Raw genomic sequence first — 25265 nt, 5'->3', positions numbered from 1 at the left:
CAATGTTTACATTTTGAGAACTGATCAGATAGTTTTAATCGTGGTAAACACATGGTTGGCTGTTTGATACCAGTGTAATGGAGTGAGAACTGTGAAACTCGCTCCTCAGGTATGTAAGAGGCCACCCGCGTCAAAGAAGAGCTAGCTTTTCTTTGGCGTAGTTGGTAGTGGTCGCGCTTGGCAAGTAGGAGGCAGAGCGTTCAAATCCCGTGGGTGGCGAACTACCTTGTCAGACGGAGCGTGGCTACTTCTGTTACATACCCGTGACATTGGTGCCGTGACCCGGATTCACTAGGTTAGCGTCAGCTAACCGCCTGAGTGAGTTTCAGAGGCGTGAGTGTAACGTAGTGAGAACCGTGAAACTCGCTCCTCAGGTATGTAAGAGGCCATCCGCGTCAAAGAAGAGCTAGCTTTTCTTTGGCGTAGTTGGTAGTGGTCGCGCTTGGCAAGTCAGAGTCAGATCCTGTGAGTGGCGAACTACCTTGTCAGACGGAGCGTGGCTACGTCTGTTACATACCCGTGACACCAGCGTAGTGAAGTTAGACTATATATAGCCTACAAGTAACATAGTTAAATATCACTAACATGTACATATATATTGTCTTTCTCTTAGTTAACTAGCCAGCATCTCCTCCATAAAGAAAACCCTGCTCACCTGGCCATATTGACATTTGAAATCTTTTACGGAATCCGCTTGTCTTTGATGAGTTTGTCACAGAAAGCGATGCACTTTATAGGAATATTAAATGTTCATAAATCACTCATCAGAGCAATACACAGCATTTTGACTTCACACACTGTTGCGTGAGATCAGTTGTTCAAGCGCTTTGTGGAACTCAGCTAAAGTTACGCTCCAACGCTATGTACAGTAACCTACAGTGCCATGGGCGGATCTACAGGGGGGCAAAACTTTGGGGATCCAAAAACTGTACTTGTAAAAAAAATCCGCCACTATGTCCACAAGCTTCTCAAAACATTGAACTGAACAATACATTTACCGAAAGTGAACAATTACATTTTTTATTTTCAACATTTTCTTAGTCCCCTTGCCCCTCAAATAATTTTGAAGAAGATTCGTCAAGAATTGTAGGAGGAGTAGCGAAAAAACGCTTTTCGTTAACATTCAAAATGGCGGAGAATCTATATGACTGGGTATGACGTCATAGAGTGCGTTGAACTTGTCTTGATCCAGGGAATCCAATGATACCTCATTTTGGAAAATGCGGCATATGGTTCAAAGGTAACGTGTGTAAACACACCTTCAACTTTGACCCATTGGTGGCGCTAGAGGGTTGGAATGGGAGACATGAAACTTGGTGAAAGTGATGAGGGGACGGGTCCCAAAGAGTGTGCCAAATTTCACAACTTCTGACCATGTGGTTCTAGGGGCTGCCATAAACTCCCATGGCAGATGTATAATAATAATAATAAATATAGCTGCAAGCAGCGATGCGGGTTCCTCCGCAAAATGGCAAAATATTATAAACATGTACACTGTATAATATCGGGAGTTGGACAACAAGGGAGCAAAACTACTTCATGTTTGGCCAACAACAGGCTGAATGGGGATTTGAACTCATGAGCATAAGGTCACAAGTCAGTCTCTCTATCCTCTCTGCTACACACCAACTGTTGAGATTGTATGAAGTAAAAGGGCAGAGTATTAGCTTTGGTCAGATTTGGGACAGAGGTTAAGAAACGGTTGACATTTCAAGGTGAAATTGCATGAAATTGTGCATGGTATTTCAGAATGATGTAATCCTTTTGAACTAAACAGATAATCAAAATTATGACAGGCCAAAAGATAATGGCTGGAATCCAACCAACTACCTTATACTTTAAAGGTCACCATGCCAGCCCATTGAGCTATTCTCAGTGTTGAATATTGTCATGTTCAGTTACTGTATAAAAAAGTAAGCTGTTTCTCCTGTGGTAAGCGTTGTTAGATTCAGCCTAAGTTGAAACTGCTTGTACATTTCCTATAAAAACGGACAACGGGATGACTGGTTGCTGCTGTAAAGAATAACTTTCTCATCGTTTTTTTAAACAGGTTGTTTGGAGTGCCATAACTTGTCATGGAAGGGAATTTTAAATCATGCCTAGCATTAGTGGGAATGTGTCCTGGCTTAGGTTACTGAAATGAATTTGTGCAACAGGCAAGGGATCCACCTGAACAATCAATTTACTTCATTAGAGTTATCTCTACCATGCGTAGACTACAAGTAGTTAGATACTGTGGTGAACCTGGCTTGTTTTGCAGTGGTTTACACAGTCTCGCTAAACAGATGATCAGAGTGTTGTGATGGGCTCAAATAAACACGCATTGCTATGTTTTTACAACCGGAGGATTGATCGGAAGACTAGAAACCGTTTTGTCAGAATAAAAAATTAAAAACTATGCCTCTGACTGGTTTTGAACCTACAACCCTTTGCTTACCAGCACAACATCTCAGCCAATTGAGACATTCCCAGACAGGGATTACACAAAACTGGATAATAAAAAAAGCTGTTTCTCCAATGGCGAGCATTGTCAGATTTGGTCGAAGTTCAAACAGCTGTAATTCAGTCATATTTCAACATATAAAGGTGAAACTTTGCATGGGACTTCAGGGGCATGTCACCTTAAAGCCTATTAGGTTTGAACCATCCTTCAAAAATACATTTGATTTAGTGACACAAACATATTGAGGCAATGTGGACATTTACATAAATACACCCATTTCAGCCATTTTGTACTTGATTCAATTGCCTTAAGTAAGGTTTTTAAATACGTCAATGATACATATCTGTACCAAATTTCAAGTCAATTTCACCTTTGGTTCAAGAGAAGAGGAATTTTGAAGGTTTTCCCAAATTATCACAGTACAGGAAAATCCATCATGGCGGACCTTATGGGTCCTTGAGGCTTTTTTGTTCCTCATGAAAAATGAGGCATGCACACCAAGTTTCAGAAGAATTGGAGCAATGGGGTGGAAATGCCATCACTTTGAAAATCGGACTTTTGGGCGTGGCCTGTGGCGCCCCCTATGGTCCGATGTGGCCCATATTTGGTGTGGGGGTACCCACTTGGATGTAGTATCAATGTGCCAAATTAGAAAATTTATGACCAGGGACTTTTTGAGATATTGCGGCGCAAGGAGAAGAAAAATAATAATAAGAATAATAAGAATACCAATAATAACAATAGGTTCCCTCCTACCGGAGGAACCTAATTATAAGAAAAGGTAGAAACACAATTATTATTGGTGGCTGCGCCGCTTCGCGGCTTGGCCACCAATAATAATTATAAGAAAAGGTAGAAACACTTGAGGTGGTTGCGCCGCTTCGCGGCTTGGTCACCAATTATAAGAAAAGGTAGAAACACTTGAGGTGGCTGCACCGCTTTGCGGCTTGGCCACCAATAAAACTAACAAAAACTATTGGTTTCCTCCTACCGGAGGAACCCTAATTATAACTAGAGAGGGTACAATTTCTGGGGAAATTGTAGGGTGTGCTTGCTTGCGTCGGTTGCACAGGGGTCCGTTTTTGAATGACATTTTTACAACTGATATTTCTGTATATGTTATATAAAAATGCATACTTATTATTTATAAAGATTACATAGATTTAAAAGCATTTTTTTTTTTTGCTGCTCATTTACAACTGAAAATGTGAAGTGAAAAAGTGAAGTGTAGAATGAAATAGATGTCTTCTCATTTCCCCTGCAAGAGGCAGCCTCATCGTTGAATCAAAACGAATAAATTTGGCAGACCGGTGTAAAAATTGACCTAATCTCTATGACTTAAACGTCCTTCTAAATGTTTCCCTTCTCGTGATATTTTCAAGCATTTAGCCTACTCGTTGCATTCAGTCATTAACAAAGAACCTCCTTTGAAGATTATTCTACGATGTTACCGGCAGGTAGAAGATGGAATCGCGATTCAAACAGTACCATCTGCTAACTGAAAATATGCCCCCCAAAACGTAAATAAGCTTGACATTTATTTAGTGGAAAATCGCTCATTCATAAAAAGCTCGCTGGTAGCGATCATTGTCAGTAACAACGCAAAATGCGATATAGCCCTGTGTGGAGAAGCTGCCCCGGTAAATTGTACTACTACGGTACACTACTGCTGTGTTCGTCTTGGTAGCGATTGCGTTGGTTGAATTGGATTTAACGTTCCGTTGTATGGTTTAGGCTGAAATTAATTATTTTCATGAACAGATTGACAAAGTTTAGGCTGTGGCAATGAAGTTCAGGTTAGTAGTTAGATAGACTTTTGATTTAAGTAAGGGGAGTGCCGAACATGTTCTGTCGCCGTTTGACTTCCTAAACAGCTGTGTAGATGTTTTTGTAGTGTCTCGCGTAGGCTACAGCGTTGCAGTGATACACTGGATTGAAACCACAGGTAATGATAATTTCATCCACAAATCGTTTACTTGTAATCTAATGTCATAATAAATCCTACAACGAAAATATATATGTGAGGAATGTTTCTTTTAACGATTGAAAACAGATACATCATAGAATCAGAAACAGAATCAGAAAGGGATTTATTCGCCATGAAAGTTTGCACAGACAAGGAATTTGCTTTGGCAGGAAGGTGCATACAATAAACACTGTAGTATGTATTGCCCGGGCAACACAGGCTAATGTCATGATGCTAATACTTCAGTGAAATAGTAGACTACTGTTTACGAAAGTAGATGTACTTCCTTAATAATATCAGCTTATATTGTACATTACACATCACAATTGTGTGTCATATCACAAAGTAAAATGAGTAAATAGTTATCACCCTGGCCTCTTTGCTTGTGGCGTTTCTGCAGCTGCCTTGCAGTAAAGCTATAGTTAGCCTAGCTATGCCCCAAGTTAACAGATGCGAAACGAATGTTCTGCCAAAGATAGTCACGCGTTTTCGTGACGTTAGTGACGTAGTGACGTTAGTAAGGTCAGTGACTGTGGCTAGCAAATTAGCCACCGTTAGCTTCACTTTTCGCCACAAAAACGCAATTTCTACTTAAACCATGCAACGGAACGTAAATAAAAATACAACCAACGCAATCGCTAACAAGACGAACCTTTTGACACCGCCGTTGTGTATGTAGTCTAAATATTGACTGATCCTTAGGGGGGCGAAATAAACAATAATAAATAATATATATGTGAGAGAACAAAGGTTGTGCCCTTGCCGAAGGCAAAGCACACCTAATAAGTACTTGAGTATTGTCTGCTGTTTTATACTTGTAGTCCACTGCATCTTGGACACAAATATTGTACTTTGAATTTTCATTTTGAATTTTCATTTTGCTTTTTAAACTTTTTTAAAGATGCAGTTTTGTTTAGTAAGTAAGTAAGTAAGACGTTATTTATATAGCACATTTCATACAAGAATTGTAGCTCAAGGTGCTTTACATAAAATCAATAAAAACAATAATACAAGAGAACTTAGAACTTAGTTGTTTAGTTTGAACACTGAGCACAGGCCCGGAGTGGCCATCGGGAGAATCGGGAGAAATTCCCGGTAGGCTGCTCTGCCCGCTCATAAATTGGACCAGCAGATCGCCTGCTTTTTCTTTGTTTTTTCACACACCGAATAAAACGATATGTGCTAAGTTTGTTAAGTTACTATGTGACTGATAAGTAAACTAATAGGCTACACTATGTTTTAATTTAAATAAACGCATGATCAGACCGTGCATTAAAAAGTGCAGTTTTCAGTTGTCGCGCATGCTCTCTTTCTTAAACACAATTGCGTGTACCAAGATTGTTGCCATGGAGACAACCCTAAACCGTCATTTATTGTTGTGGAGGAAGTTAGCAAGATTAAGCTGATGCGAAAATAATCAAATGGATGGGAAAAAGATGCCAGGAGGAACTGAAAAAGCCAGGTAAAAAAAGAAAGATCTGTCACTTCATAAATCTAGGTTCCTGCAAGGGTGGGAAAAATATTTTTCTCAAAAGCCCCGACTCATTTTACTCACAGGTAAAAAAAAAATTGGGGTTGTAATTTCTGGAAATATAACAATGAGTCCAATGTAATGTTCGTATTACATAAAGCTAAAAAAAACTATTTTGCACTGAAATTAATGCTTATTCCTGTCGTGAATCAAAAACGCTTGTAGTGTGTAAGGGCATGATTAAACAATAACTACCGTAGTTTAAAAGTATTTTTGTGTTTGTCTTGTTAAAACCATTCACATACAGTTAGGTCCATAAGTATTTGGACATTGACACAATTTTCATCATTTTGGCTCTGTATACCACCACAATGAATTTGAAATGAAACAATCAAGATGTGCTTTAAGTGCAGACTTTCAGCTTTAATTTCAGGGTATTTACATCCAAATCAGGTGAATGGTGTAGGAATTACAATACATTTTATATGTGGCCCCCCCCTTTTTAAGGGACTAAAAGTAATTGGACAATTGGCTGCTCAGCTGTTCCATGGCCAGGTGTATGTCATTCCCTCATAAAGGGAGTTTGTTATTTCATTGACAAGGAGCAGATAAAAGGTCTAGAGTTCATTTCAAGTATGGTATTTGTGTTTGGAATCTGTTGCTGTCAACTCTCAATATGAAGTCCAAAGAGCTGTCACCATCAGTGAAGCAAGCCATCGTTAGGCTGAAAAATCAAAACAAACCTATCAGAGAGATAGCAAAAACATTAGGTGTGGCCAAATCAACTGTTTGGTACATTCTTAAAAAGAAAGAACGCACTGGTGAGCTCAGCAACACCAAAAGACCCGGAAGACCACGGAAAACAACTGTGGTGGACGACAAAATAATTCTTTCCCTGGTGAAGAAAAACCCCTTCACAACAGTTGGCCAGATCAAGAACACTCTCCAGGAGGTAGGCGTATCTGTGTCAAAGTCAACAATTAAGAGAAGACTTCACCAGAGTAAATACAGAGGGTTCACCACAAGATGTAAACCATTGGTGAGTCTCAAAAACAGGAAGACCAGATTAGAGTTTGCCAAAAAACATCTAAAAGAGCCTGTACAGTTCTGGAACAACATCCTATGGACAGATGAGACCCAGATCAACTTGTACCAGAATGATGGGAAGAGAAGAGTATGGAGAAGGGAAGGAACTGCTCATGATCCAAAGCATACCACCTCATCAGTGAAGCATGGTGGAGGTAGTGTTATGGCGTGGGCATGTATGGCTGCCAATGGAACTGGTTCCCTTGTATTTATCGATGATGTGACTGCTGACAAAAGCAGTAGGATGAATCTGAAGTGTTTCGGGCAATATTATCTGCTCAGATTCAGCCAAATGCTTCAGAACTCATAGGACGGCGCTTCACAGAGCAGATGGACAATGACCCGAAGCATACTGCTAAAGCAACCAAAGAGTTTTTTAAGGCAAAGAAGTGGAATGTTCTGCAATGGCCAAGTCAATCACCTGACCTAAATCCAATTGAGCATGCATTTCACTTGCTAAAGACAAAACTGAAGGGAAAATGCCGCAAGAACAAGCAGGAACTGAAGACAGTTGCAGTAGAGGCCTGGCAGAGCATCACCAGGGACGAAACCCAGCGTCTAGTGATGTCTATGGGTTCCAGACAGAAGGATTTGCAACCAAGTATTAAAAGTGACAATTAGATTTATGATTATGTTAGTTTGTCCAATTATTTTTGGTCCCTTAAAAAGGGGGGGGCCACATATAAAATGTGTTGTAATTCCTACACCGTTCACCTGATTTGGATGTAAATACCCTGAAATTAAAGCTGAAAGTCTGCACTTAAAGCACATCTTGATTGTTTCATTTCAAATCCATTGTGGTGGTATACAGAGCCAAAATGATGAAAATTGTGTCAATGTCCAAATACTTATGGACCTAACTGTATAGGGATTCCCACGTACCATTTACCCATGCCACCCTGCAACCTCTTGCCACTCCTTTGCCACCCCATGTAAAATGTTCTAGAGATCCGCCACTGTACAGTGCCACCACAATATGGCTGAAGGGGATCAATCGCAAAACTGGCTGTAATTGTTTTGGGGGGGGGGGGGGATCTCAAAGCCCTTATCCAAATGCGGCACCGCGCACCCATGGGTTCTGAAATGTACACCTGCAAAATTAAAACTTTGCACAGTACCCGTTTCTCAAGATAATCATTGGACACTTGTTGCCCTACAATCCCACTATAAAACCACACAGAAAGAAAGACAGACAGACAAACACACAAAGATATTCCTTGCATTATTATTTTAGTAGATCTTCGACACAAGTGTTTAAACTGTCTCTGTTTTGGAAAGCCTGGTTATACCCATCCCTATCTGATGACAATCAAGACAGTCACATCAATCACACACCTAATTCCCATCTGATACAAATCACAAAATAGACCTGGGACCAATCAATAATGGACCATAAATACAATATTTCTCTACTAATTTGTGTTTTTACTCATGCCCCACCCCCTCCCCATCTCCTCCTCTATTCTCCAGCTTTCCTTTCTACATCCAGACAATTCAAGGGTAATCTACTGAGATAACACCCCAGAGTTCCTCTGCCACATCCAGAGTCTGCCTGGAACATTATATTGTTATGCCTTCAAGTGAAACTACCAAACTTATTCAGTTGTTGGTGTGGTCTTTGAACGTTAGGATCCTCTCAAAGGATTTATGGAATTACTGTTACTTATACCAACCCTGTCCATTTAAGATCAGTGTGAAGGATTGGAATGAAACTGTAGTATTCCGACCCTATGATATTTCTACCTGTTTGAGCAACCCAGGGCTTGCCTGGGTGGCAGCTGGATCCTTCTCAAACAGTCCTCTCTTCCTGGAGACCTCATCTAGCAGGAACAGGGTCCTCTGTGCCACATCAGGAGAACGCACCATATCTGACTTCTACAGAGAGAGGGGTAGGGAGGAGGGACATGAACAGAGAAAGTAGTTTAACTCTCTTACAAGCACACATCCAATGAGCAACACAGCTTTTATATTGTCAACAAAAGGTGTAATCCTGTGTGGTTGTGGGTTATGTTGTACTGTTTGGTTTGATTCTGTGATGTTGTGTTGTTTTACTCTGAACTGTGAAAAGTTAGGCGCCACTGTAGCACAGTCCACAGACAAAGCACAGTACCATCACACCTTCTCCTACCCCCGACAAGGAGAGGGTCTTCCCCCTTTGTCCTTTTCCCAGAGCAGAAGCTTCAAAGCTTCTGGCCCAGCATGGGGTCAGAAACAGAGGCCACACGGCCCACAGTATCAGACAAAGGATTTATAAGGAAGAACTTTCTTATGTGGATTTACAAACATATTCTCAAGGACTACATGGCTCATGGACACTATTTCAATGACAGTATTTGATGTGTTATAATGTGTGTTTTTTCTCATTTACTTAGAACATTGTTTAATTGAGGTTTGATTATAACTTCCCTTCAAGGATAGTTAAGTCAGCCAATCTTGATATCAAAATGATTGTACCATACTAACAAAACCATTTATGAATGTTGTATTGTTATATTCTGAAGTTTAAGCATTCCATGGACAGTTTGAAATAACAGAACTCAAAAGGTACAGATACTTCACACCTAGGCAGATATCAGGACGACGCCTAGGTGGGGGGAAACTGACCAATGAAAGAGGTCACCTTCACGGAGACCCCCCCCTTTGTTCTTTGGATTATAAAACCCCCAAACGTACAATCACCCTCGCTTGTTCGTAGGATTAAAACTGAGGTGAACCGGTCACTCTCTAACCTATTCCTCTCAATCGGCACATTCACTGAGCGCCCGGAACTTTGACGAGAGATTCCGCTTTCTATTCGTTGGACATAACGAACCTTTGACTCTTTCTTCAAACCGACAAAAGTAACTACGATTTGCAATATTTCTTACTTGTGATATATTGGCATGTTGTGATTAAATTGTTGATGTTTGTTTGTATTTTACAATTTAGCTAACTTAACCCTTGCTAAGTCAGTTACCCTTGCTCGTCCATTGTTACCCCAAAGGCCTACCTGTCCCTCTCTACCCCTCTCTCTCTCTCTCTCCCCCCTTCACACGCGCTCTACACAGCCATTGTGTTGCTCGCCCTCATTTGCATACAGCCACTGTACTACTCTGACTAACCCATAACTTACCTGGTATTTGTTCATTATAATTACATTCTCCTAAATAAATCATTGTGTATAATCCTCACGTATCACTCCCGTTATCTGATCTGCTCTACTTTCATAGAATTCACTACTTAAGATTAGATTGATTATTACGAAGGCTATTATTTCAATATTATTCAATACGGTTTCCTCTATCCCTTTAACAATAAGAGGTGGTGCCCCCAAGAACTACATGCTTTATTATTAAATTAAGTATTGCTAATCTTAAACGAGCAAACCCCGCTACACCACTATGTTACATCTTGTTATGCAACGTCATGTAACAATGTGTTTAGTGTTGTGTTCTGTTGTGTTGTGTAACATTGTGTTTAGTACTTGACATCCAACCTGGGCAGCATGAGCCAGTCTCTCCATCTTTTCCTGGATGGTGCGGGATGACACCCTCTGCCTGGAGCTGGAAGGAACATGACAGAATTCACCACCAACTACTTCTAACTACTTCCTGTAACCCTATTTAGGGGCAGAATAATAGTTGTAGAGCCACATCTTTTTCAAGCTGAGCATGACTGAAAGTAAACATGGAACATGACAGGCTAGTGATACATGGTGCATTTTTAATCCACACTCACTTTCTCTGGAAAGGTGATGTATTGTCTTCTTCCTGCTCCTGGTCCTAAGTAGGAGAAATTATACACCTTCAGTATCTTCTTCATAACTCCAGATACTGTGATTCAAGTTTAATTGGCATTTCATAATGCTGTTACTCAAAATAAATTTTCTATATAGGATAATTATGTTTCCATTAATACACAATGCTAGTGATGTGAAGACATTACTTGAAGGGTAAAAACATTATAGATATAGCTGTTTCTCCAAAGATTGCCAGAAAGATATATTAGCTCATTCTCAACTAATTTAAATGCACAAAACAGATTTCTTTAAAACTTGGATAAGTATAATATGGAGAATGAATTTATCACGCAGCTTGTAATTTAATGTATTGTAATGTGTGGTTGCCAGTCTCACCGCGTTAGCTTCAAAGGCCTTGGAGGTGGTCCGCACACTCGCACTGATGGAAGGGTAGCATAGATATTATAATTTCACCATGAGAAGAAATACCAACAACTACAGCATATTACAGTAGTAGCAGTTTGTGTTAGTGTGTGTGTGTGTGCATGCACCTCCTCTGTAAAGGCATTCTTTCTTCTTCTTGCTTTCTCAGCATCTGTGGAAGAGCAGAAGAGTTTAAGCATGAGGAGTAAAAACTGTATACGCACACATACATACTACACACTACATATCAACTTGGAAATGTTAAACTGATATGGACATTCCAGTCAATGTTCCAATGTCAGAAGTTGAACAGAGATTACAGTAAAAGCAGGTAACATTACAACAGGCAGTATGGCACTTAATATCTAAGGTTATTGCTGGGTTCGGGTGACACAAGAAAATAACCTAGACGCTCCTTGAATGAGAGCACTTATGTATATAGACTTGAGTTGACAGTCAAATTAGGATAGGGAACAATCAGTGTCCATCTTCTACTGTCAGAATCGTGTGTGTTTGTGTGTGTACTGGGTTTGGGTGTGCAGGGGTATGTGTGAGTGGGGTACATGTTATGTAGAGATAGTGGATGAGTGGGCTTGTGCACTGATTATAACTACATTTGTGAAGATGTGTGTTTATGTCTGTGTGCGTGCATGTGTGAGTAATCACCCTATAAGAGGCCGTCCTGGAGCTCTGTCTGACGAAGGCAGGACGGCTGTTAGAACTGTCCTGTGGTATGAATCAGAGGTGTTACTGAGAGATCTCATAACTTGTCAAATATACTAAGTCATAATGTAATATAGGTTACTCGCCAACAAGAGAAAATAGAGTGAAATGCAATGTGTGATTGCAACACTCGGGAATGTCATAATTTAATGAATTAGATATCACCAAACGTGTGTGTGTCTGAGCAGCTTTTTTACTGGAAGTTGTCCATTTTGGGTTGGGCTCTGGGCCCCTCTAGGGGTCTGGGCAGGCAAGGGTTGCAGTGCTGAAAATAGGGTTGGGGACTGAGGGCTTGTGGGAGTTGTAGGGTTGATCCTCTCAGTATGACTACAGCTGTTGTCAAAGGAGATGGACATAGAACTACAGAGATGGAGTGCGTGAGAGAGAGAGAGAGAGAGAGAGAGAGAGAGAGAGAGAGAGAGAGAGAGAGAGAGAGAGAGAGAGAGAGAGAGAGAGAGAGAGAGAGAGAGAGAGAGAGAGAGAGAGAGAGAGAGAGAGAGAGAGAGAGAGAGAGAGAGAGAGAGAGAGAGAGAGAGAGGGAGATAAAGGGAATACAGTCAGAAGCCGTTGTAAAAACACGTGTAAAAACTGTTTTTATGTGTCTAGTCCATCTTACCTGACAAACTTATGAGAACCTATTGGTGGTGGTTTGGTGCTTGAGTCTTTGTTTCTCAATGAGGAACCATTTTCATGCTGTAAAAGCAGTGCAGAACATATTACAATTACATATAACAAACATAACCCCAATCAAGACAAGGACTCACCTGACTTACACAACAGAGTATGGCTATGTTGCCAGTAATTATATGGTGCTATAAAAGATAACACTAAGATGATAGCCTTTTACTTAAGTGCAAAGTATAAAAAACCACAACCACAACATTAAGATAAAAAGAAAAGTGTTTGTGTATGTCAGTCGGTCTGTGCCAGCTTCTGTGAATATGCAGCAGCCTTTACTGTTTGTATGTGTTTATTTTTTTGTATTTTGTGTGCGTGTGTGCCTTCATGTCTGTGTGAATAAAGGTCAGAATTTGATGTGTGCAACTTCTTTTCTGGTCAAGGGGAAAGGTTCCCGTCTCTCCTGGTGGTATAAAACCAGCAGATAATTAACAGCCAACAAACCCTCTGTGGTATAACAGCAGACAGTAGGCTGTACTTCTGTAGTGTAATAAGAATGTAACTGTTTATGAATACATGTCAAATGATTGTCAAGAAAATTAACTACTAAGGCAGCTTTTCCCAATACTGGTCCTTGGGACCCCAGTTTGAAATTAATGGGTTGTTATCAAGCTTTGCAGAAACCTGATGACGACCCATTCATTTAAATCAGGCATATTGGAAAAGGTAAATATCTAAAACATGCAGGGCAGAGAGGCCCAAGGACCAGTATTGGAAACCACTGAATAAAGGGACAGCAAAGACACTAGCAGAATAAAGAAAGCTTCCTAGATTGAACTTGATCTCTTGCACACACACAAACGCACACTATCTCCCTTCGCACACCTGTGGATCGGTGCTGGTGGTTACCGTAGAGGCGCAGGCAGGACCGGAGCCCTTCACGGAAGTAGGTGCTGCCTGTGGAGGACTCTTCTCTTTCCTTATTGTCTCCTCCTCTGCCTCGTCCTCTTCTGCATCTAGGTCCCCCAAGATTTCCACCCTGACCTGTTGGCTCCCACTTCCTTTCTCCTCCCCCTCCTTTTGTTGTCTCAGCGTCTCCACATGCCTCTTCCTCCTCTTCTCATCTCGGACATGCAGGATCTTCAGAAAGTCCAGCTGTATCTGCTCTGCACTACAACATTCACACACAGACACAAGCCCATTCAAATAATGCAATAAATCATAAGAGAGCTTTCATTCTCTGTTACTATACCTTCTTTATATACTTTTTATTATTTGTGTTTTACAGAATCTCCTTGTAAAATATATATCTTTTAATTTAAGATAACATTTTCAAAAACACAGATAGAAATGTACACTTGTTAGTTATATATTATATAGTATCTTGACACAAGGGCGTAGGTTTGCATAGGGACCATAGGGACTAGAAACGACCAAAGTTTGGGAGAAACAATCATCCCCACCAATATTTTGTTAATTTTCGAAAAAGATATCTATTTGCAAAACTCATTCATATTATCATCTATACCAGTGGTTCTCAAACCTGTCCTCAAGTACCACCTGTCCTGCACGTTTTAGATGTTTCCCTGCTCCAACACACCTGATGCAAATGAATGGGTCAGGCTTCTGCATACCTAGACATCGACCCATTCATTTGGCGACGAACATAGTATAGATGAGTGGTTCTCAAACCTGTCCTCCGCGTTTGAGAACCACTCATCTATACTACGTTCGTCGCCGAGAAAAGTGAAAAATACATTTACAAGTTAACCAATGCGCCCTCGAGCCTGCGAGACAAGATGATGTCATTTAAGTTAATTGGCTGAAGTGGCAGAGTCAGAAACACTTCGTGAATCGTGACTTGCAGAAAGAGAGCTGGCAGTACGCCAGGAAATCATAAAGCCTCATATTAGTATTTCGTTTGGTCTCAGCATTGATATTTTTGACCCTTTTGTGCTTTATAGATAGTGAGATAATGTCACCCAAAAAGAAGAGAGATATCAGACATTTTTTCACCACCCAGAGAGTAAGTAGATATAAAGAAGGTCGTTGTTAGTTAGCTAACTAGTAGGAAAACTACACACACAGTGCAAACCTGCTAGCCTTACATCGCCACCAATTGTACAATGGACATGTTTTAAAAGTTGTTAGTGTAGTAGAGCATGTAACTTTTGCTTGTATTAAATCTATCCCTAGCGTCTGCAATCTTTCGACCAGTGTGTTCTTGTTGAAGCCAGAATGATAAAGTTAACCTACCCACATAATGGGACTGTGCCAGTTTAGCCTAGTACCAGCAGGCTAGCAACTCAAAAGTGATATTAACTGATAATAAGTAGGCCTATATGATCCCTTGGATAGTAATATGCCTATCCCTGTAAGCTCGACCAATCAGCCATCAACTAAGCATGGTTAGTGTCTGTATTAAATTGATGAATTATTGTGAAGGAAAAAAAGCACCCTGAAGATACAGATGTTGAGCAGGTTGGTGATGAATCAGCATCAGGGGTTCAGGTGAGAAGTTGAATTGTCCATTTTGGTAAAGATTGCATTAAATCGCAGTTTTTTAAGGGATGTTTAGACAATGTTACCCATGAATGTTGTCATTCACACTTATACTTGTAGATAGTAAAAGGTGCTACAGAATTGAACTGAAACACTCCCCAAGGATGAACTGAACCCTGGGTAAGATATGTGAATGACTTAAAGAGTATGCCTAGCCACAAGCAATATTCAACATGCTGCAGTCTCTTACTTAACAGTTTTTCTCTAAGGCTTTACTCCATTCTTGAATGAGAATAATCGTTTTCAAAACAAGTTCAAATCTCAAAGTAGTTACTTGTCCCCACCAGATTTGAATTTCCTATTCATTTCAAAGCAATCCCTCATGTTATGGCACAATAATAACATGCACATGGCTTGTTGATGAGTTGATTCTCAGTGAATCTCTTCAAAATTACTAAACAATATTTAATCATGTGAGACATCACAAGCAAAATTATCTATTCAATTATCAAAATCTGATTAGATATTATTTTTCATAAATGTTTATTACGTGGAATGACATGGAATAGTCTTACGTACTGTGCGGAGGTACAATTTATAATAAATATATTTGTAAAAAATAAGCCTAAGCGATTGAGAACAATTGTAAATACATGTTATGAGAACAGGCCAATGGCATTGACAGCTAAACTGAAAGTGATGTCTGATTTGTAACACAAAAGGGTTTCTCCTCTGACCTGCTTCGAGCCGCAGCACTGTCATTGCTGGAGATCTGCTCAGGAGCGCCTTCATTGGTGAGGCTGCCTTTGGGGGAGTGTCCGGGAGAAAGCTCATCAGGGTCAGCAGTGCTGATGGAGCTCCTAACCCTCCGCCTCTTCTCCCTTTCTACCTCCTCCTCGTCCTCCATCGTCCACTGGCGGGTCAGGCTAGGGCGCACGAACATACAAATATTCTCAATATTTATACTCAGACACACACTCACATTCTCTACATCTTCATCTAATCACTGCCTTAACTACATGACACACAGTACTAGAATAGTAAGAGTGAGATATAGACTTTCAGTGGTGCTGAGTATAACCTCTTAGTTCACTATTTGTCTTTGGCAAACTGGAAATATTGATGTTCTGGTTGCAATCAATGAACTGTTACATATAACCTGTATAACTAGCTCACCTGGGGAATTACAATCAAGAAACGCAAAGACTGCTGTCCATATAATCACTTCACGCTAGGGAGAAGCCCAGCCCTGATAGCTGTCAATACAGCAAGTTCTCTTCACAAATGCCATGAAAAGAGACTGGACCATGGCCAAGACATAATTGTGCAGGTAGATTGAACATAGTCCGCTCACATGAAATCAACCATTGTCAACCGTAGTTCAAGTCTAGTTCAAGCTAGTGTAAATCAAATGTTACCCACGTCAATCAAATGTTGTCGTGTAGCCCACCGAGTCTTTAGAAAGTCTACCGCGTATAAGACAATAACACTCTACTTCAGACTTCAGAAAATAATGTACGAATAACGGATAAAGAAACAGGTTTCCATTCGTAAACGCTGATGTGTCTTATTGGCAAGTGCACAGCTGTTCAAAGTTTCAACGGTCTATTTAAAATGTTTTATGCTTACCTGGTAAGAGCTGACCAGCTTTTCCTGCTCAATGACATTTCAGAAAAAAACTCCGAACGGGAAAAGTATTATAAGTAAAGCTGAGCGAGGCACTTGACTCAAGAGCGGAAAAAGACAACTGCCACAGCAGTAATCATACTTAAATGTGAGGTCCACCTATAGCCAGCGCAGCCAAGAAATATCACATGATTACAGGGGAGGTAGGACCTTGGGGGGGGCGGAGCTATGTGGTCAATCTATAGTTTAATAGTTATGATATAAGTTAAATTCTAATCGCTATAATATATATATATATATATAGCAGCTTTAAAATAAATTATCTTTCTGAAGTTAAATTACAGTTAGGGCCTAATGTTGATGCTTAAAATCGGATCCAACCCATCACTGGAGAAGAATAAAATGCAATGTTGACATTTGGAGGAGCCAAATATTATATATATAATATATATTTAAATTAGATAATGTAGGCTACACTCAAACTTTCTTATAAGGGTAGGCTGATCTGGTTTCTCTGGTCCCATCAGCGCCCCCCCCCCCCCCCCCCCCCCCCCCCCCCCAGTACCCCCCGCTCCCATAACGCGCACTACGCGCTGTGCGTAGGGCACCAAGTCCTGAGGGGGCACCAAAAAATTGCCAACTCAAAAATCATCATAGTACTAATAATTATAATGCCGATATTATATCAGTATATCAATATTAGGCACCTTTTAGGCATGTATATCACAAAACAGGCAGAACAAGAGATATATTTCATTGCTCAAAAAAAGTTACGATGGTGCCCCCCCCCCCCCCCAAAAACAAATACACACTCAACTTCCCAAGCTCGCAGTGGCTGCCCTTTCCTATCTCAGTGGCCTGACGAACTTTGACAGTAGGGTCAACTTTTCGAAAATGGCATCAAAAAGACAACAGGAGTCAGGGGCAGAAATAAGAAAGAGAAAGAAACTGCGAAATGATGCCCGTGCATCGATGCACCTGATCACTTTCAGTCCATGTTTAATCATTGTTAAATACGGGAAATGTGCTGCTAATTTTATGGTTAGCCTATGCATACACCTCGAACTAGCTGACGTTATTGCTAATGTTAGCACACTCAAATATGTTAGGTGCAAGCTAAATAGAGATTTTACTGTTAAACATTATCTATGCATTTTACAAGTAACTGACGCCAGCTAGCTGTTACTTTACTTTACATTCTATGATGCTTTTATATTCGATTTAACAAATCGTTTTTAAATGAGTAATAAAGGTGGAGAGCTCCTTGCTGCATGCTTTCAGTTTTAAATGTTTATAATTTGGAAAACCAGGCTAAGAAACGTAAGGGTGGGGCTGAAGCATTAAGAGACAAAAATACATCACCTTCACTAGACAAGGTTTTACCAATTGAAAAACGGATTTTTATTTTACATGAAGCTCAAAAACTATTTTGCGCTCAAATAAATGCCAAAACTTTTCGCTCGCGCGTGTCGCGCGCTCGCATTACGTTGGGAACTCCGTAACTAGCATTACATCAAACACAGAATGTGGATGCATTGGCAGGGCAGCTGTGGTGGCGTATACGGGGGCCAGTTCTGGTGCGCCGGTCTGGATCAAAGTCCAGGGCCTATTTTCACTCAGTCCGTCCCTGCCAAGTCCTGATCAACCACCCTCAACCAGCTGTTTAGGGACAGATACACAGCAGAGAACCACCACCTCTCAATAGGTGTTACATTGTGATGCTGCTGTTGTGTTAGGCTATTGGTATTGAGTTATATGTTTGGTAATAAAAAGTTAAACTGGCATAAACAATCGGGGTTTTTTAGGGGGGGGGGGGGGGGGGGGGGCATCATAAAGGAATTATGCTTAGGGCACCAAAATGGCTAGCAGCGGCACTGCGTGTGTGTGTGTCTACAATCGCACCTTCTTTAATAGGCCTTCAAAAATGTTCTTGTATTTTTCATTATAACTTCACCAACATGTCAATTGCACACTAATTAATACTCAGCATAACCCGCCAATGGCTTCTTTGATTTAGATTAAGGTTCCATGAAACAAGCAATGAAGCAGTCCTTAGCACTCTTGTGCTGATGTTAATTTGCAAATAGTAGAAACAGAGTGCTTGTATGATGTAGTTATTTTGTCAATAATTAGTTATTAATGATCGGAATTTGTTGGGTAGTTGGCAGTAAAACTGACAGCGTGCATAGTAATAAAGTGCGGTTTAGGGTTAGGGTTTAGGGTCATATTATCTGCTTTGAAGACAGCTACGGTCCGCATTCATCTTCAGCATGCAACTTTGCGCTTTTTCATGCAGGCCATGTTGTTATTGGCCAACAGTCATCAATTATCTGAGACGTACTGGTTAAAACAGTCGGATACGACAGCTAGGCGACATGCAGCTTTAGCTATAGTGGAGAACTCTAGAGAGCGCGCAAGTCATCTGACTTTTACGCACGCTTTACGGTTGCCAATGGGTCGACCCGGGCCGCCATTTGGGGAACCCTGCCATAGACTGTAAAAAATAATGGACGACGCGTCTCCGTTTCCTCCGAATGTACAGCCCAGCCCATTCGTACTTATGAAGGCTAATGAAAGCCTATGAAAGGCTTCCCAAGCCTAATCGTTCGATATGTTTTCGTAATGTTTTTGAATTGAATCACACTTTTTTTGTTCTTCTAATGTAGGCTAGACTTTGCGCTCAATATAAGTGGGGCTCACGCTCCGATCTTGCGGGGACACACAGTCATTTCCTGTACGCCACTGCTGCCAATTAATATTATTTCTGAACCTTAATTAAAACAAGATAGGTTGAGTGTGTTGAATTGTTTTTTCTCTTGCAATGATCGTTATCTGGTTTCCCCTCGGAAACGAATGAAGTGGCAGCAGGGCCGGCCCAATCCTTTTTGGGGCCTTCAGCAGAATTGATTTGGGGGCCCCTCGGCGTCGCCAATTATTATAATTTTTTCTTTATTGCCGTATTTCTTCGATTAAACTTAGATGTATTATACATTGTTCATTTTTGTGCGCCATTTATTCGAGGGCGGCGTTTATTTGAAGGCAACGTTTAATCGAAGAAATACGGTATTTTAGGCTAGCTGCGCTAGCATGCTAACGTGTTAGTTCGCTACAGTAATGTTCTTAGATAGTTTGAACAGTACGGTTTTCTAAATCACCGATTAAGCAAAGAGAAAATGTCAATGTTAGTTAGACTAGCTAGCTCTATCTAATCTGCTTTTTATTAACGCTGATTTGCAAGGAATGCAAGAACAGTTAGATAGCGAAAACACCTATACTAACTACTGTACTGTAACCATGTAAACTAGTTTAGCTTGCTAACGCAAGAGCACCTGCTTCTCTCCAGTTCTTTCAATAGATAATCTAGACAGGCGTTAGCAATAGGCTAGACTGCTATTCGTTTTCTGACTATTTTTTCGTAAGCTTCCCTTCTAATGCCGACTAACAGCTAGTCTCTAGCTAGCTAGAGTCATTTGCTAAGTAAGGTATGTTGATGTGATATTTGAAACGTATTTAGCTAGCAGTGCACTAGTGGGCGTTTAATCGAGGGCAGTGTTCAATCAAAGAAAAACGGTACATTAAACTGTAATTTCATGTTCTCTTGGTCATTTAGCAGACGCTCTTTTCCTGAGCGACTTACAGTAAGTACAGGGACATTCCCCCGAGGTGAAGTGCCTTGCCCAAGGACACAACGTCATTTGGCACGGTTAGGAATCGCACATTCAAACTTCTGATTAATAGCCCGATTCCCTAACCGCTCAGCCATCTGACCCCTATGAAGTAGGTTTTGGCACATATGGCTTTGCATAGTGGAACAGCATATAACCTACCACCAAAATCACATATTCACATTTAGTCATTTAGCAGACACTCTTATCCAGAGCTTATTCACATGCCTACTTTAGATTAGATTACTGTTAATACAGAATATTGTTTTTGGATCTTTATGTAACTTAAACATTACTACACTGGACTCATTGTTATTCTGTGCATTCAGACATGAATTTGTAAGTTTGTTACATTTAGCCTATGTCTGGTTTGTTACTATGCAATTCAGTGGGAGAGTGCTGGGGGGCTGAAGGGGGGGGGCTGATATGAATGCAAACTTTAAAGCTATTATGTGTAATCCTGTCACACCCTGATTCGTTTCACCTGTTGGTTTGTCTCCACCCCTCACCAGGTGTCCCCTATTGTCTTCTGTATTTAACCTCTGTTCTGGCAGTTGCCAGATCGTCTTGTGTCTCACAGTTGTTTCCAGCGTTCAGTGTTACTAATGTAGCGGGGTTTGCTCGTTTAAGATTAGCAATACTTAATTTATAATAAAGTATGTAGTTCTTGGGGGCACCACCTCTTATTTGTTAAAGGGACAGAGGAAACCTCATTGAATAATATTGAATAATAGCCTTTGTAATAATCAGTCTAATCTTAAGTAGTGGATTCTATGAAAGTAGGGCAGATCAGATAACGTGAGAGATACGCGAATATTATACACAATGATTTATTTAGGAAAATGTAATTATAATGAACAAATACCAGATAAGTTATGGGTTAGTCAGAGTAGTACAGTGGCTGGATGCTAATGAGGGCGAGCAACACAATGGCTGTGTAAAGCGCGTGTGAAGGGGGGAGGGAGAGAGAGAGTGGGAGAGAGGTAGAGAGGGAGAGGTAGGCCTTTCTAGTAACAATGGACGATCAAGGGCAACTGACTTAACGAGGGTTAAGTTAAAATCATTTGTAAACTACAATCAAACATCAACAATTAAATCACAACTTGCAATATGTCACAAGTAAGAAATATTGCAAATCGCAGTTACTTTTTTCGGTTTGAAGAAAGGAGTCAATGATCCGTTATGTCCAACGAAATATAAAACGGAATCTCTTGTCAAGTTCCGGGCGCTCAGTGAATGTGCCGATTGAGAGGAATAGGTTAGAGAGTGACACGTTCACCTCAGTTTAATCCTACGAACAAGCAGGGGTGATTGTACGTTTGGGGGTTTTATGCTCCAAAGAACAGGGGGGGTCCCTGTGAAGGTGACCTCTTTCATTGGTCAGTTACTCCCCACCTGGGCGTCGTCCTGAGATCTGCTCAGGTGTGAAGTGGCTAGAGCCATGAGTTCCGATATTTGTCCATGGAATGCTTAAACTTCAGAATATAACAATACATGGTTGTGTTAGTATGGTACAATCATTTTGATATCAAGATTGGCCCCGTAACCAGCACAGGCCTTGGCCAAGGCCGTTGCTGGAAAACAACTCCCCTGGAGAGCGCTGAAGCGAGACTATCTTGCTCTTCCCTCCCCCCCCCCCCCCCCCCACCGACATCTGTGGTTTGGTCTCTGCCCGGGTCATGACCAAGGATGTCTCCTTGCCAACACAATCTGGATAGGGAGAATCGGACTGATTGTGGCCTAGGTCGAGGGTGCCAACCCAGACCTACTCACACATTAACTTTCACCTACTACAGATATCACCACCCCCCCACCCCCATCCAACGCCTTCGCCTGCTTGTTTCCCCAGGGTGGCTGGCGGGTCTGTGTCCAGCGCCTACCATGGCTGCAGGTCCAGATGCTGCTTGTCTACCCCTTCCCCCACTCCCTGTTGCAAGTCTTGTAAATGTTGTTGGGCTTATGTGCTGAGGTTTTTGACTGTTCCCACACTGTACTCCTCTAGGAGCATTGTCTGGGGGTTGCCTTTTTCTCTCCTCCTCTCTCCTCATGTTATGCTGTAACTTTCTAGTTGGCGCCGAAAATGGCTGCCTAGGTAGGCTCTCCTGCCAAAGTAAATTCCTTGTCTGTGCAAACTTTCATGGCGAATAAACACCAATTCTGATTCTGACTTAACTATACCTGAAGGGAAGTTATAATCAAACCAGGGTAGGAAATTTACGTATTTTTTGGGGGGCACCCAAATTTTTTTGCCCCCACTGACTGAAATCCAGGGGCATTTAAAAAAAATTGGGGGCACTTTTTGAAAATTGTGAAATAACATTTAACCTTTGTTCAAGATAATACATATGCTTATTTACTATATGAGCAATTGTCACCAAATGGCAAAAATAAGACTAAGCAGTAGTCTACATATTCAAAGTGTTTTCTTTGATTCTTTTTACTTTTTTTTTTTTGCTTGGCAACGATTGACGCTTTCGCATTTTCAACAAGGACGTGCATCTTAAAACCATGCATAGCTACGACCGTGGTCTGTCAAGCTTGGTGCACTTGTTGTAAATTCAAATCACAAAGTCGGACATATGACCGACGTACGAGTTAAGACCAACTTCTCTGCTGAGTCCCTTGCTTTGTGACGCGTTTGACATCAAACGCGTCACAAAGCGAGCAGCGAGTGCTGCTGCCTGTGGCAATGAGCGCTTCTGCCTATCGATTAAAACAATTACAAAACGTTTGTTTTGGGGGCAATTTTTGCCCCTCTCCTAGTGATCAGGGGCAAAATTATATTTCTTAGGGGCATTTTTGCCCTTTGCCCTCGTGTATTTCCGACGCTGAATCAAACCTCAATTAAACAACGTTCTAAGTAAATGAGAAAAGCACACATTATAACACATCAACTACTGTCATTGAAATAGTGTCCATGAGCCATATAGTCCTTGAGAATATGTTTGTAAATCCAGAACAGAAAAGTTCTTCCTCAGAAATCCTTTGTCTGAATTCAGAGAATACTGTGGGCCCTGTGGCCTCTGTTTCTGACCCCATGCTGGGCCAGAAGCTTTGAAGCTTCTCCTCTGGGAGATAAGGACAAGGGGGAAAACCCTTTCCTTGTCGGGGGTAGGAGAAGGTGTGATGGTACCGTGTTGGTCTGTTGACTGTGCTACACTAAGTATTCCTGTTTCTAGTTTTCGTTTTTTTCTGTCTTCACTGTTTTGATCTCTGCCTGTTTAGCCTCCCGACCACGAACCTGCCTGTCCCAGTGTATCTCTGCTATTCGGCCTGATACCGACCTCTGACCGCCCACCGCCCACGAAGCTGCCTGCCCCAGTGTACCCCTGCCATTCGGCCCCGATACCGACCGCCCACCGACCAACGAGCCTGCCTGCCCCAGTGTAACTCTGCCTTGCTACTCTGTTGCCACCTGTGTTTGCCCCTGGACTACGAGATTGCTTTGTGAACAAATAAACTGTTCTACTACAAACCACCCCGCTTCCTGTTCGCATTTGGGTCCACTATCCTGCCTTTTGTCAGAACGATCTGGCCATGACAGACCCAGCGGAGTTCGATCGCCTACAGCATGCCGTAGCCCACCAAGGGGTTGTTTTGGGTCGTCACAAAGAGGGTCTACGTGCCTCGATGGAGGAGCTTCGGGCACAGAGAGCGCACCAGAGGCTAGCTACTGAGAGTCTCGATCAGCACCTGGAGAGGCTAACCCAATAGCTGCCTGTCCCGAGTCAGCCGCCTCTCAACCCCCCATACTACATCAACAGGAGCCCCACTTACCTCCCTTATCTTTGATCTCCAGCCATTGTCCTTTCCCACTGAACAGTCTAGAGTTGCATATCTCATTACCCTGATGTCCGTGAGAGCTCTGGACTGGGCTACCGCTGTCAAGGAACAGCACTCACCCGTCTGTCATAGCCTGGAGGCATTTACAACAGAGCTAAAAAAGGTGTTCAACGTTCCACAATCCAGCAGAGAGGCAGGACATCAACTGTTGCTGCTAAAACAAGGGTCCAGCAGTGTCGCCGACTATGCGATTAGGTTCCGAACCCTCGCTGCAGACAGTTTGTGGAATCCTGAGTCCTTGTTTGATGCTTTCCTCTTTGAATTATCCGGGCCTATTAAGGACGAACTGGAGTGTTTTATGGATTCTGCTCTTCTCAAACAACTGGGAATACCTACTCGCCCTCTCCAGACACCGATTGAAGCAACAGCCTTGGACGGTCATTCTGTTGGTCGTATAGCTGACATGACCAGGGGTGCGTTTCCCGAAAGCGTCGTAAGCCTAAGTTGATCGTAGAGTCCATCGTACGATGTATCTGAGTTGTACGGGCCGTTTCCCGAAGCCATCGTAGCTAAAGAAGCACTTGAAAATCCTCGTAGATTAACGAGAGCTCCAGACCAGTCGTAGATCGCTAAGTGCATTGTAGCAAAGAGACTCAGTGGATATCCACAACCCCAGTGATTCCATCAGTGGAAGTGACACCAATGATGTTTATTGCCCTCTCCTCCTCTGGTGTCAGAGATGTGGCAGAGCTTGGGCCAACACCAGTTTGGCTCAGAGAAACCCTCACTGCTGCAGCCTTTCTTTTTGAAAGACTGGCAAAGTCTTGCCATTTTTTCCTGACGTCAGTTCCCCCTCTCCTGACCCCACTGACTGCCGTCAATGTTTGGGCAATTTCCTCCCACACCTTGATTTTTTCTTTGTTGGTGTGGGCACCTTTGAACCTAGAAAATAATAAGAATGCTAATTTATTCGGGCTTGAAGCCAGCCTTTCTTTTCTTATCAGACGCCATTGGTCTTTCATAGAATGGTTTGGGCGTTACCTGAGCATTTTTATACTCGTCACGCTGATTGCAGGGAACTGACACCGGTGTAAAACTTAGATGCAGCATAGTTTGCACGTTCACCTTATTGTCTTTGTCTTCATGTAGCATCATACAATGTACATTGAAAAGTACTAAAATAAGTACACTATAATAAATGTAAAGTTTTCTGTAGCGACAGAAAATATTTTTTGTGTGTA

At 41.6% G+C, this 25265-nt stretch overlaps 1 protein-coding gene across 2 annotated transcripts in view; it reads right to left on the bottom strand.

The window, feature by feature from the left end:
• Positions 1-16726, bottom strand: part of lad1 (ladinin) — a 30825-nt gene extending 14099 nt beyond the window's left edge. Inside the window, exons 1-11 of one of the 2 annotated variants that reach the window (XM_067240347.1) lie at positions 16580-16726; positions 15688-15876; positions 13334-13619; positions 12447-12523; positions 12028-12190; positions 11774-11833; positions 11236-11279; positions 11081-11123; positions 10684-10727; positions 10442-10508; positions 8710-8841 (exon numbers count right to left, since the gene is read on the bottom strand). In XM_067240347.1, coding sequence (XP_067096448.1) covers positions 8710-8841; positions 10442-10508; positions 10684-10727; positions 11081-11123; positions 11236-11279; positions 11774-11833; positions 12028-12190; positions 12447-12523; positions 13334-13619; positions 15688-15876; positions 16580-16617 — 1143 coding nt within the window. In that variant the 5' untranslated portion in view covers positions 16618-16726. The remainder of the gene's footprint in view (positions 1-8709; positions 8842-10441; positions 10509-10683; positions 10728-11080; positions 11124-11235; positions 11280-11773; positions 11834-12027; positions 12191-12446; positions 12524-13333; positions 13620-15687; positions 15877-16579) is intronic. The other variant, XM_067240348.1, reaches the window with a different exon arrangement.
• Positions 16727-25265: the final 8539 nt, after the last annotated feature.

The sequence above is a fragment of the Osmerus mordax genome, chromosome 7 (genome assembly GCF_038355195.1).
Source record: "Osmerus mordax isolate fOsmMor3 chromosome 7, fOsmMor3.pri, whole genome shotgun sequence".
NCBI classification, from domain to species: Eukaryota; Metazoa; Chordata; class Actinopteri; order Osmeriformes; family Osmeridae; genus Osmerus; species Osmerus mordax.
The sequence above is the reverse complement of the archived record's forward strand: the minus strand, read 5'-3'. Positions and strand labels throughout refer to the sequence as shown.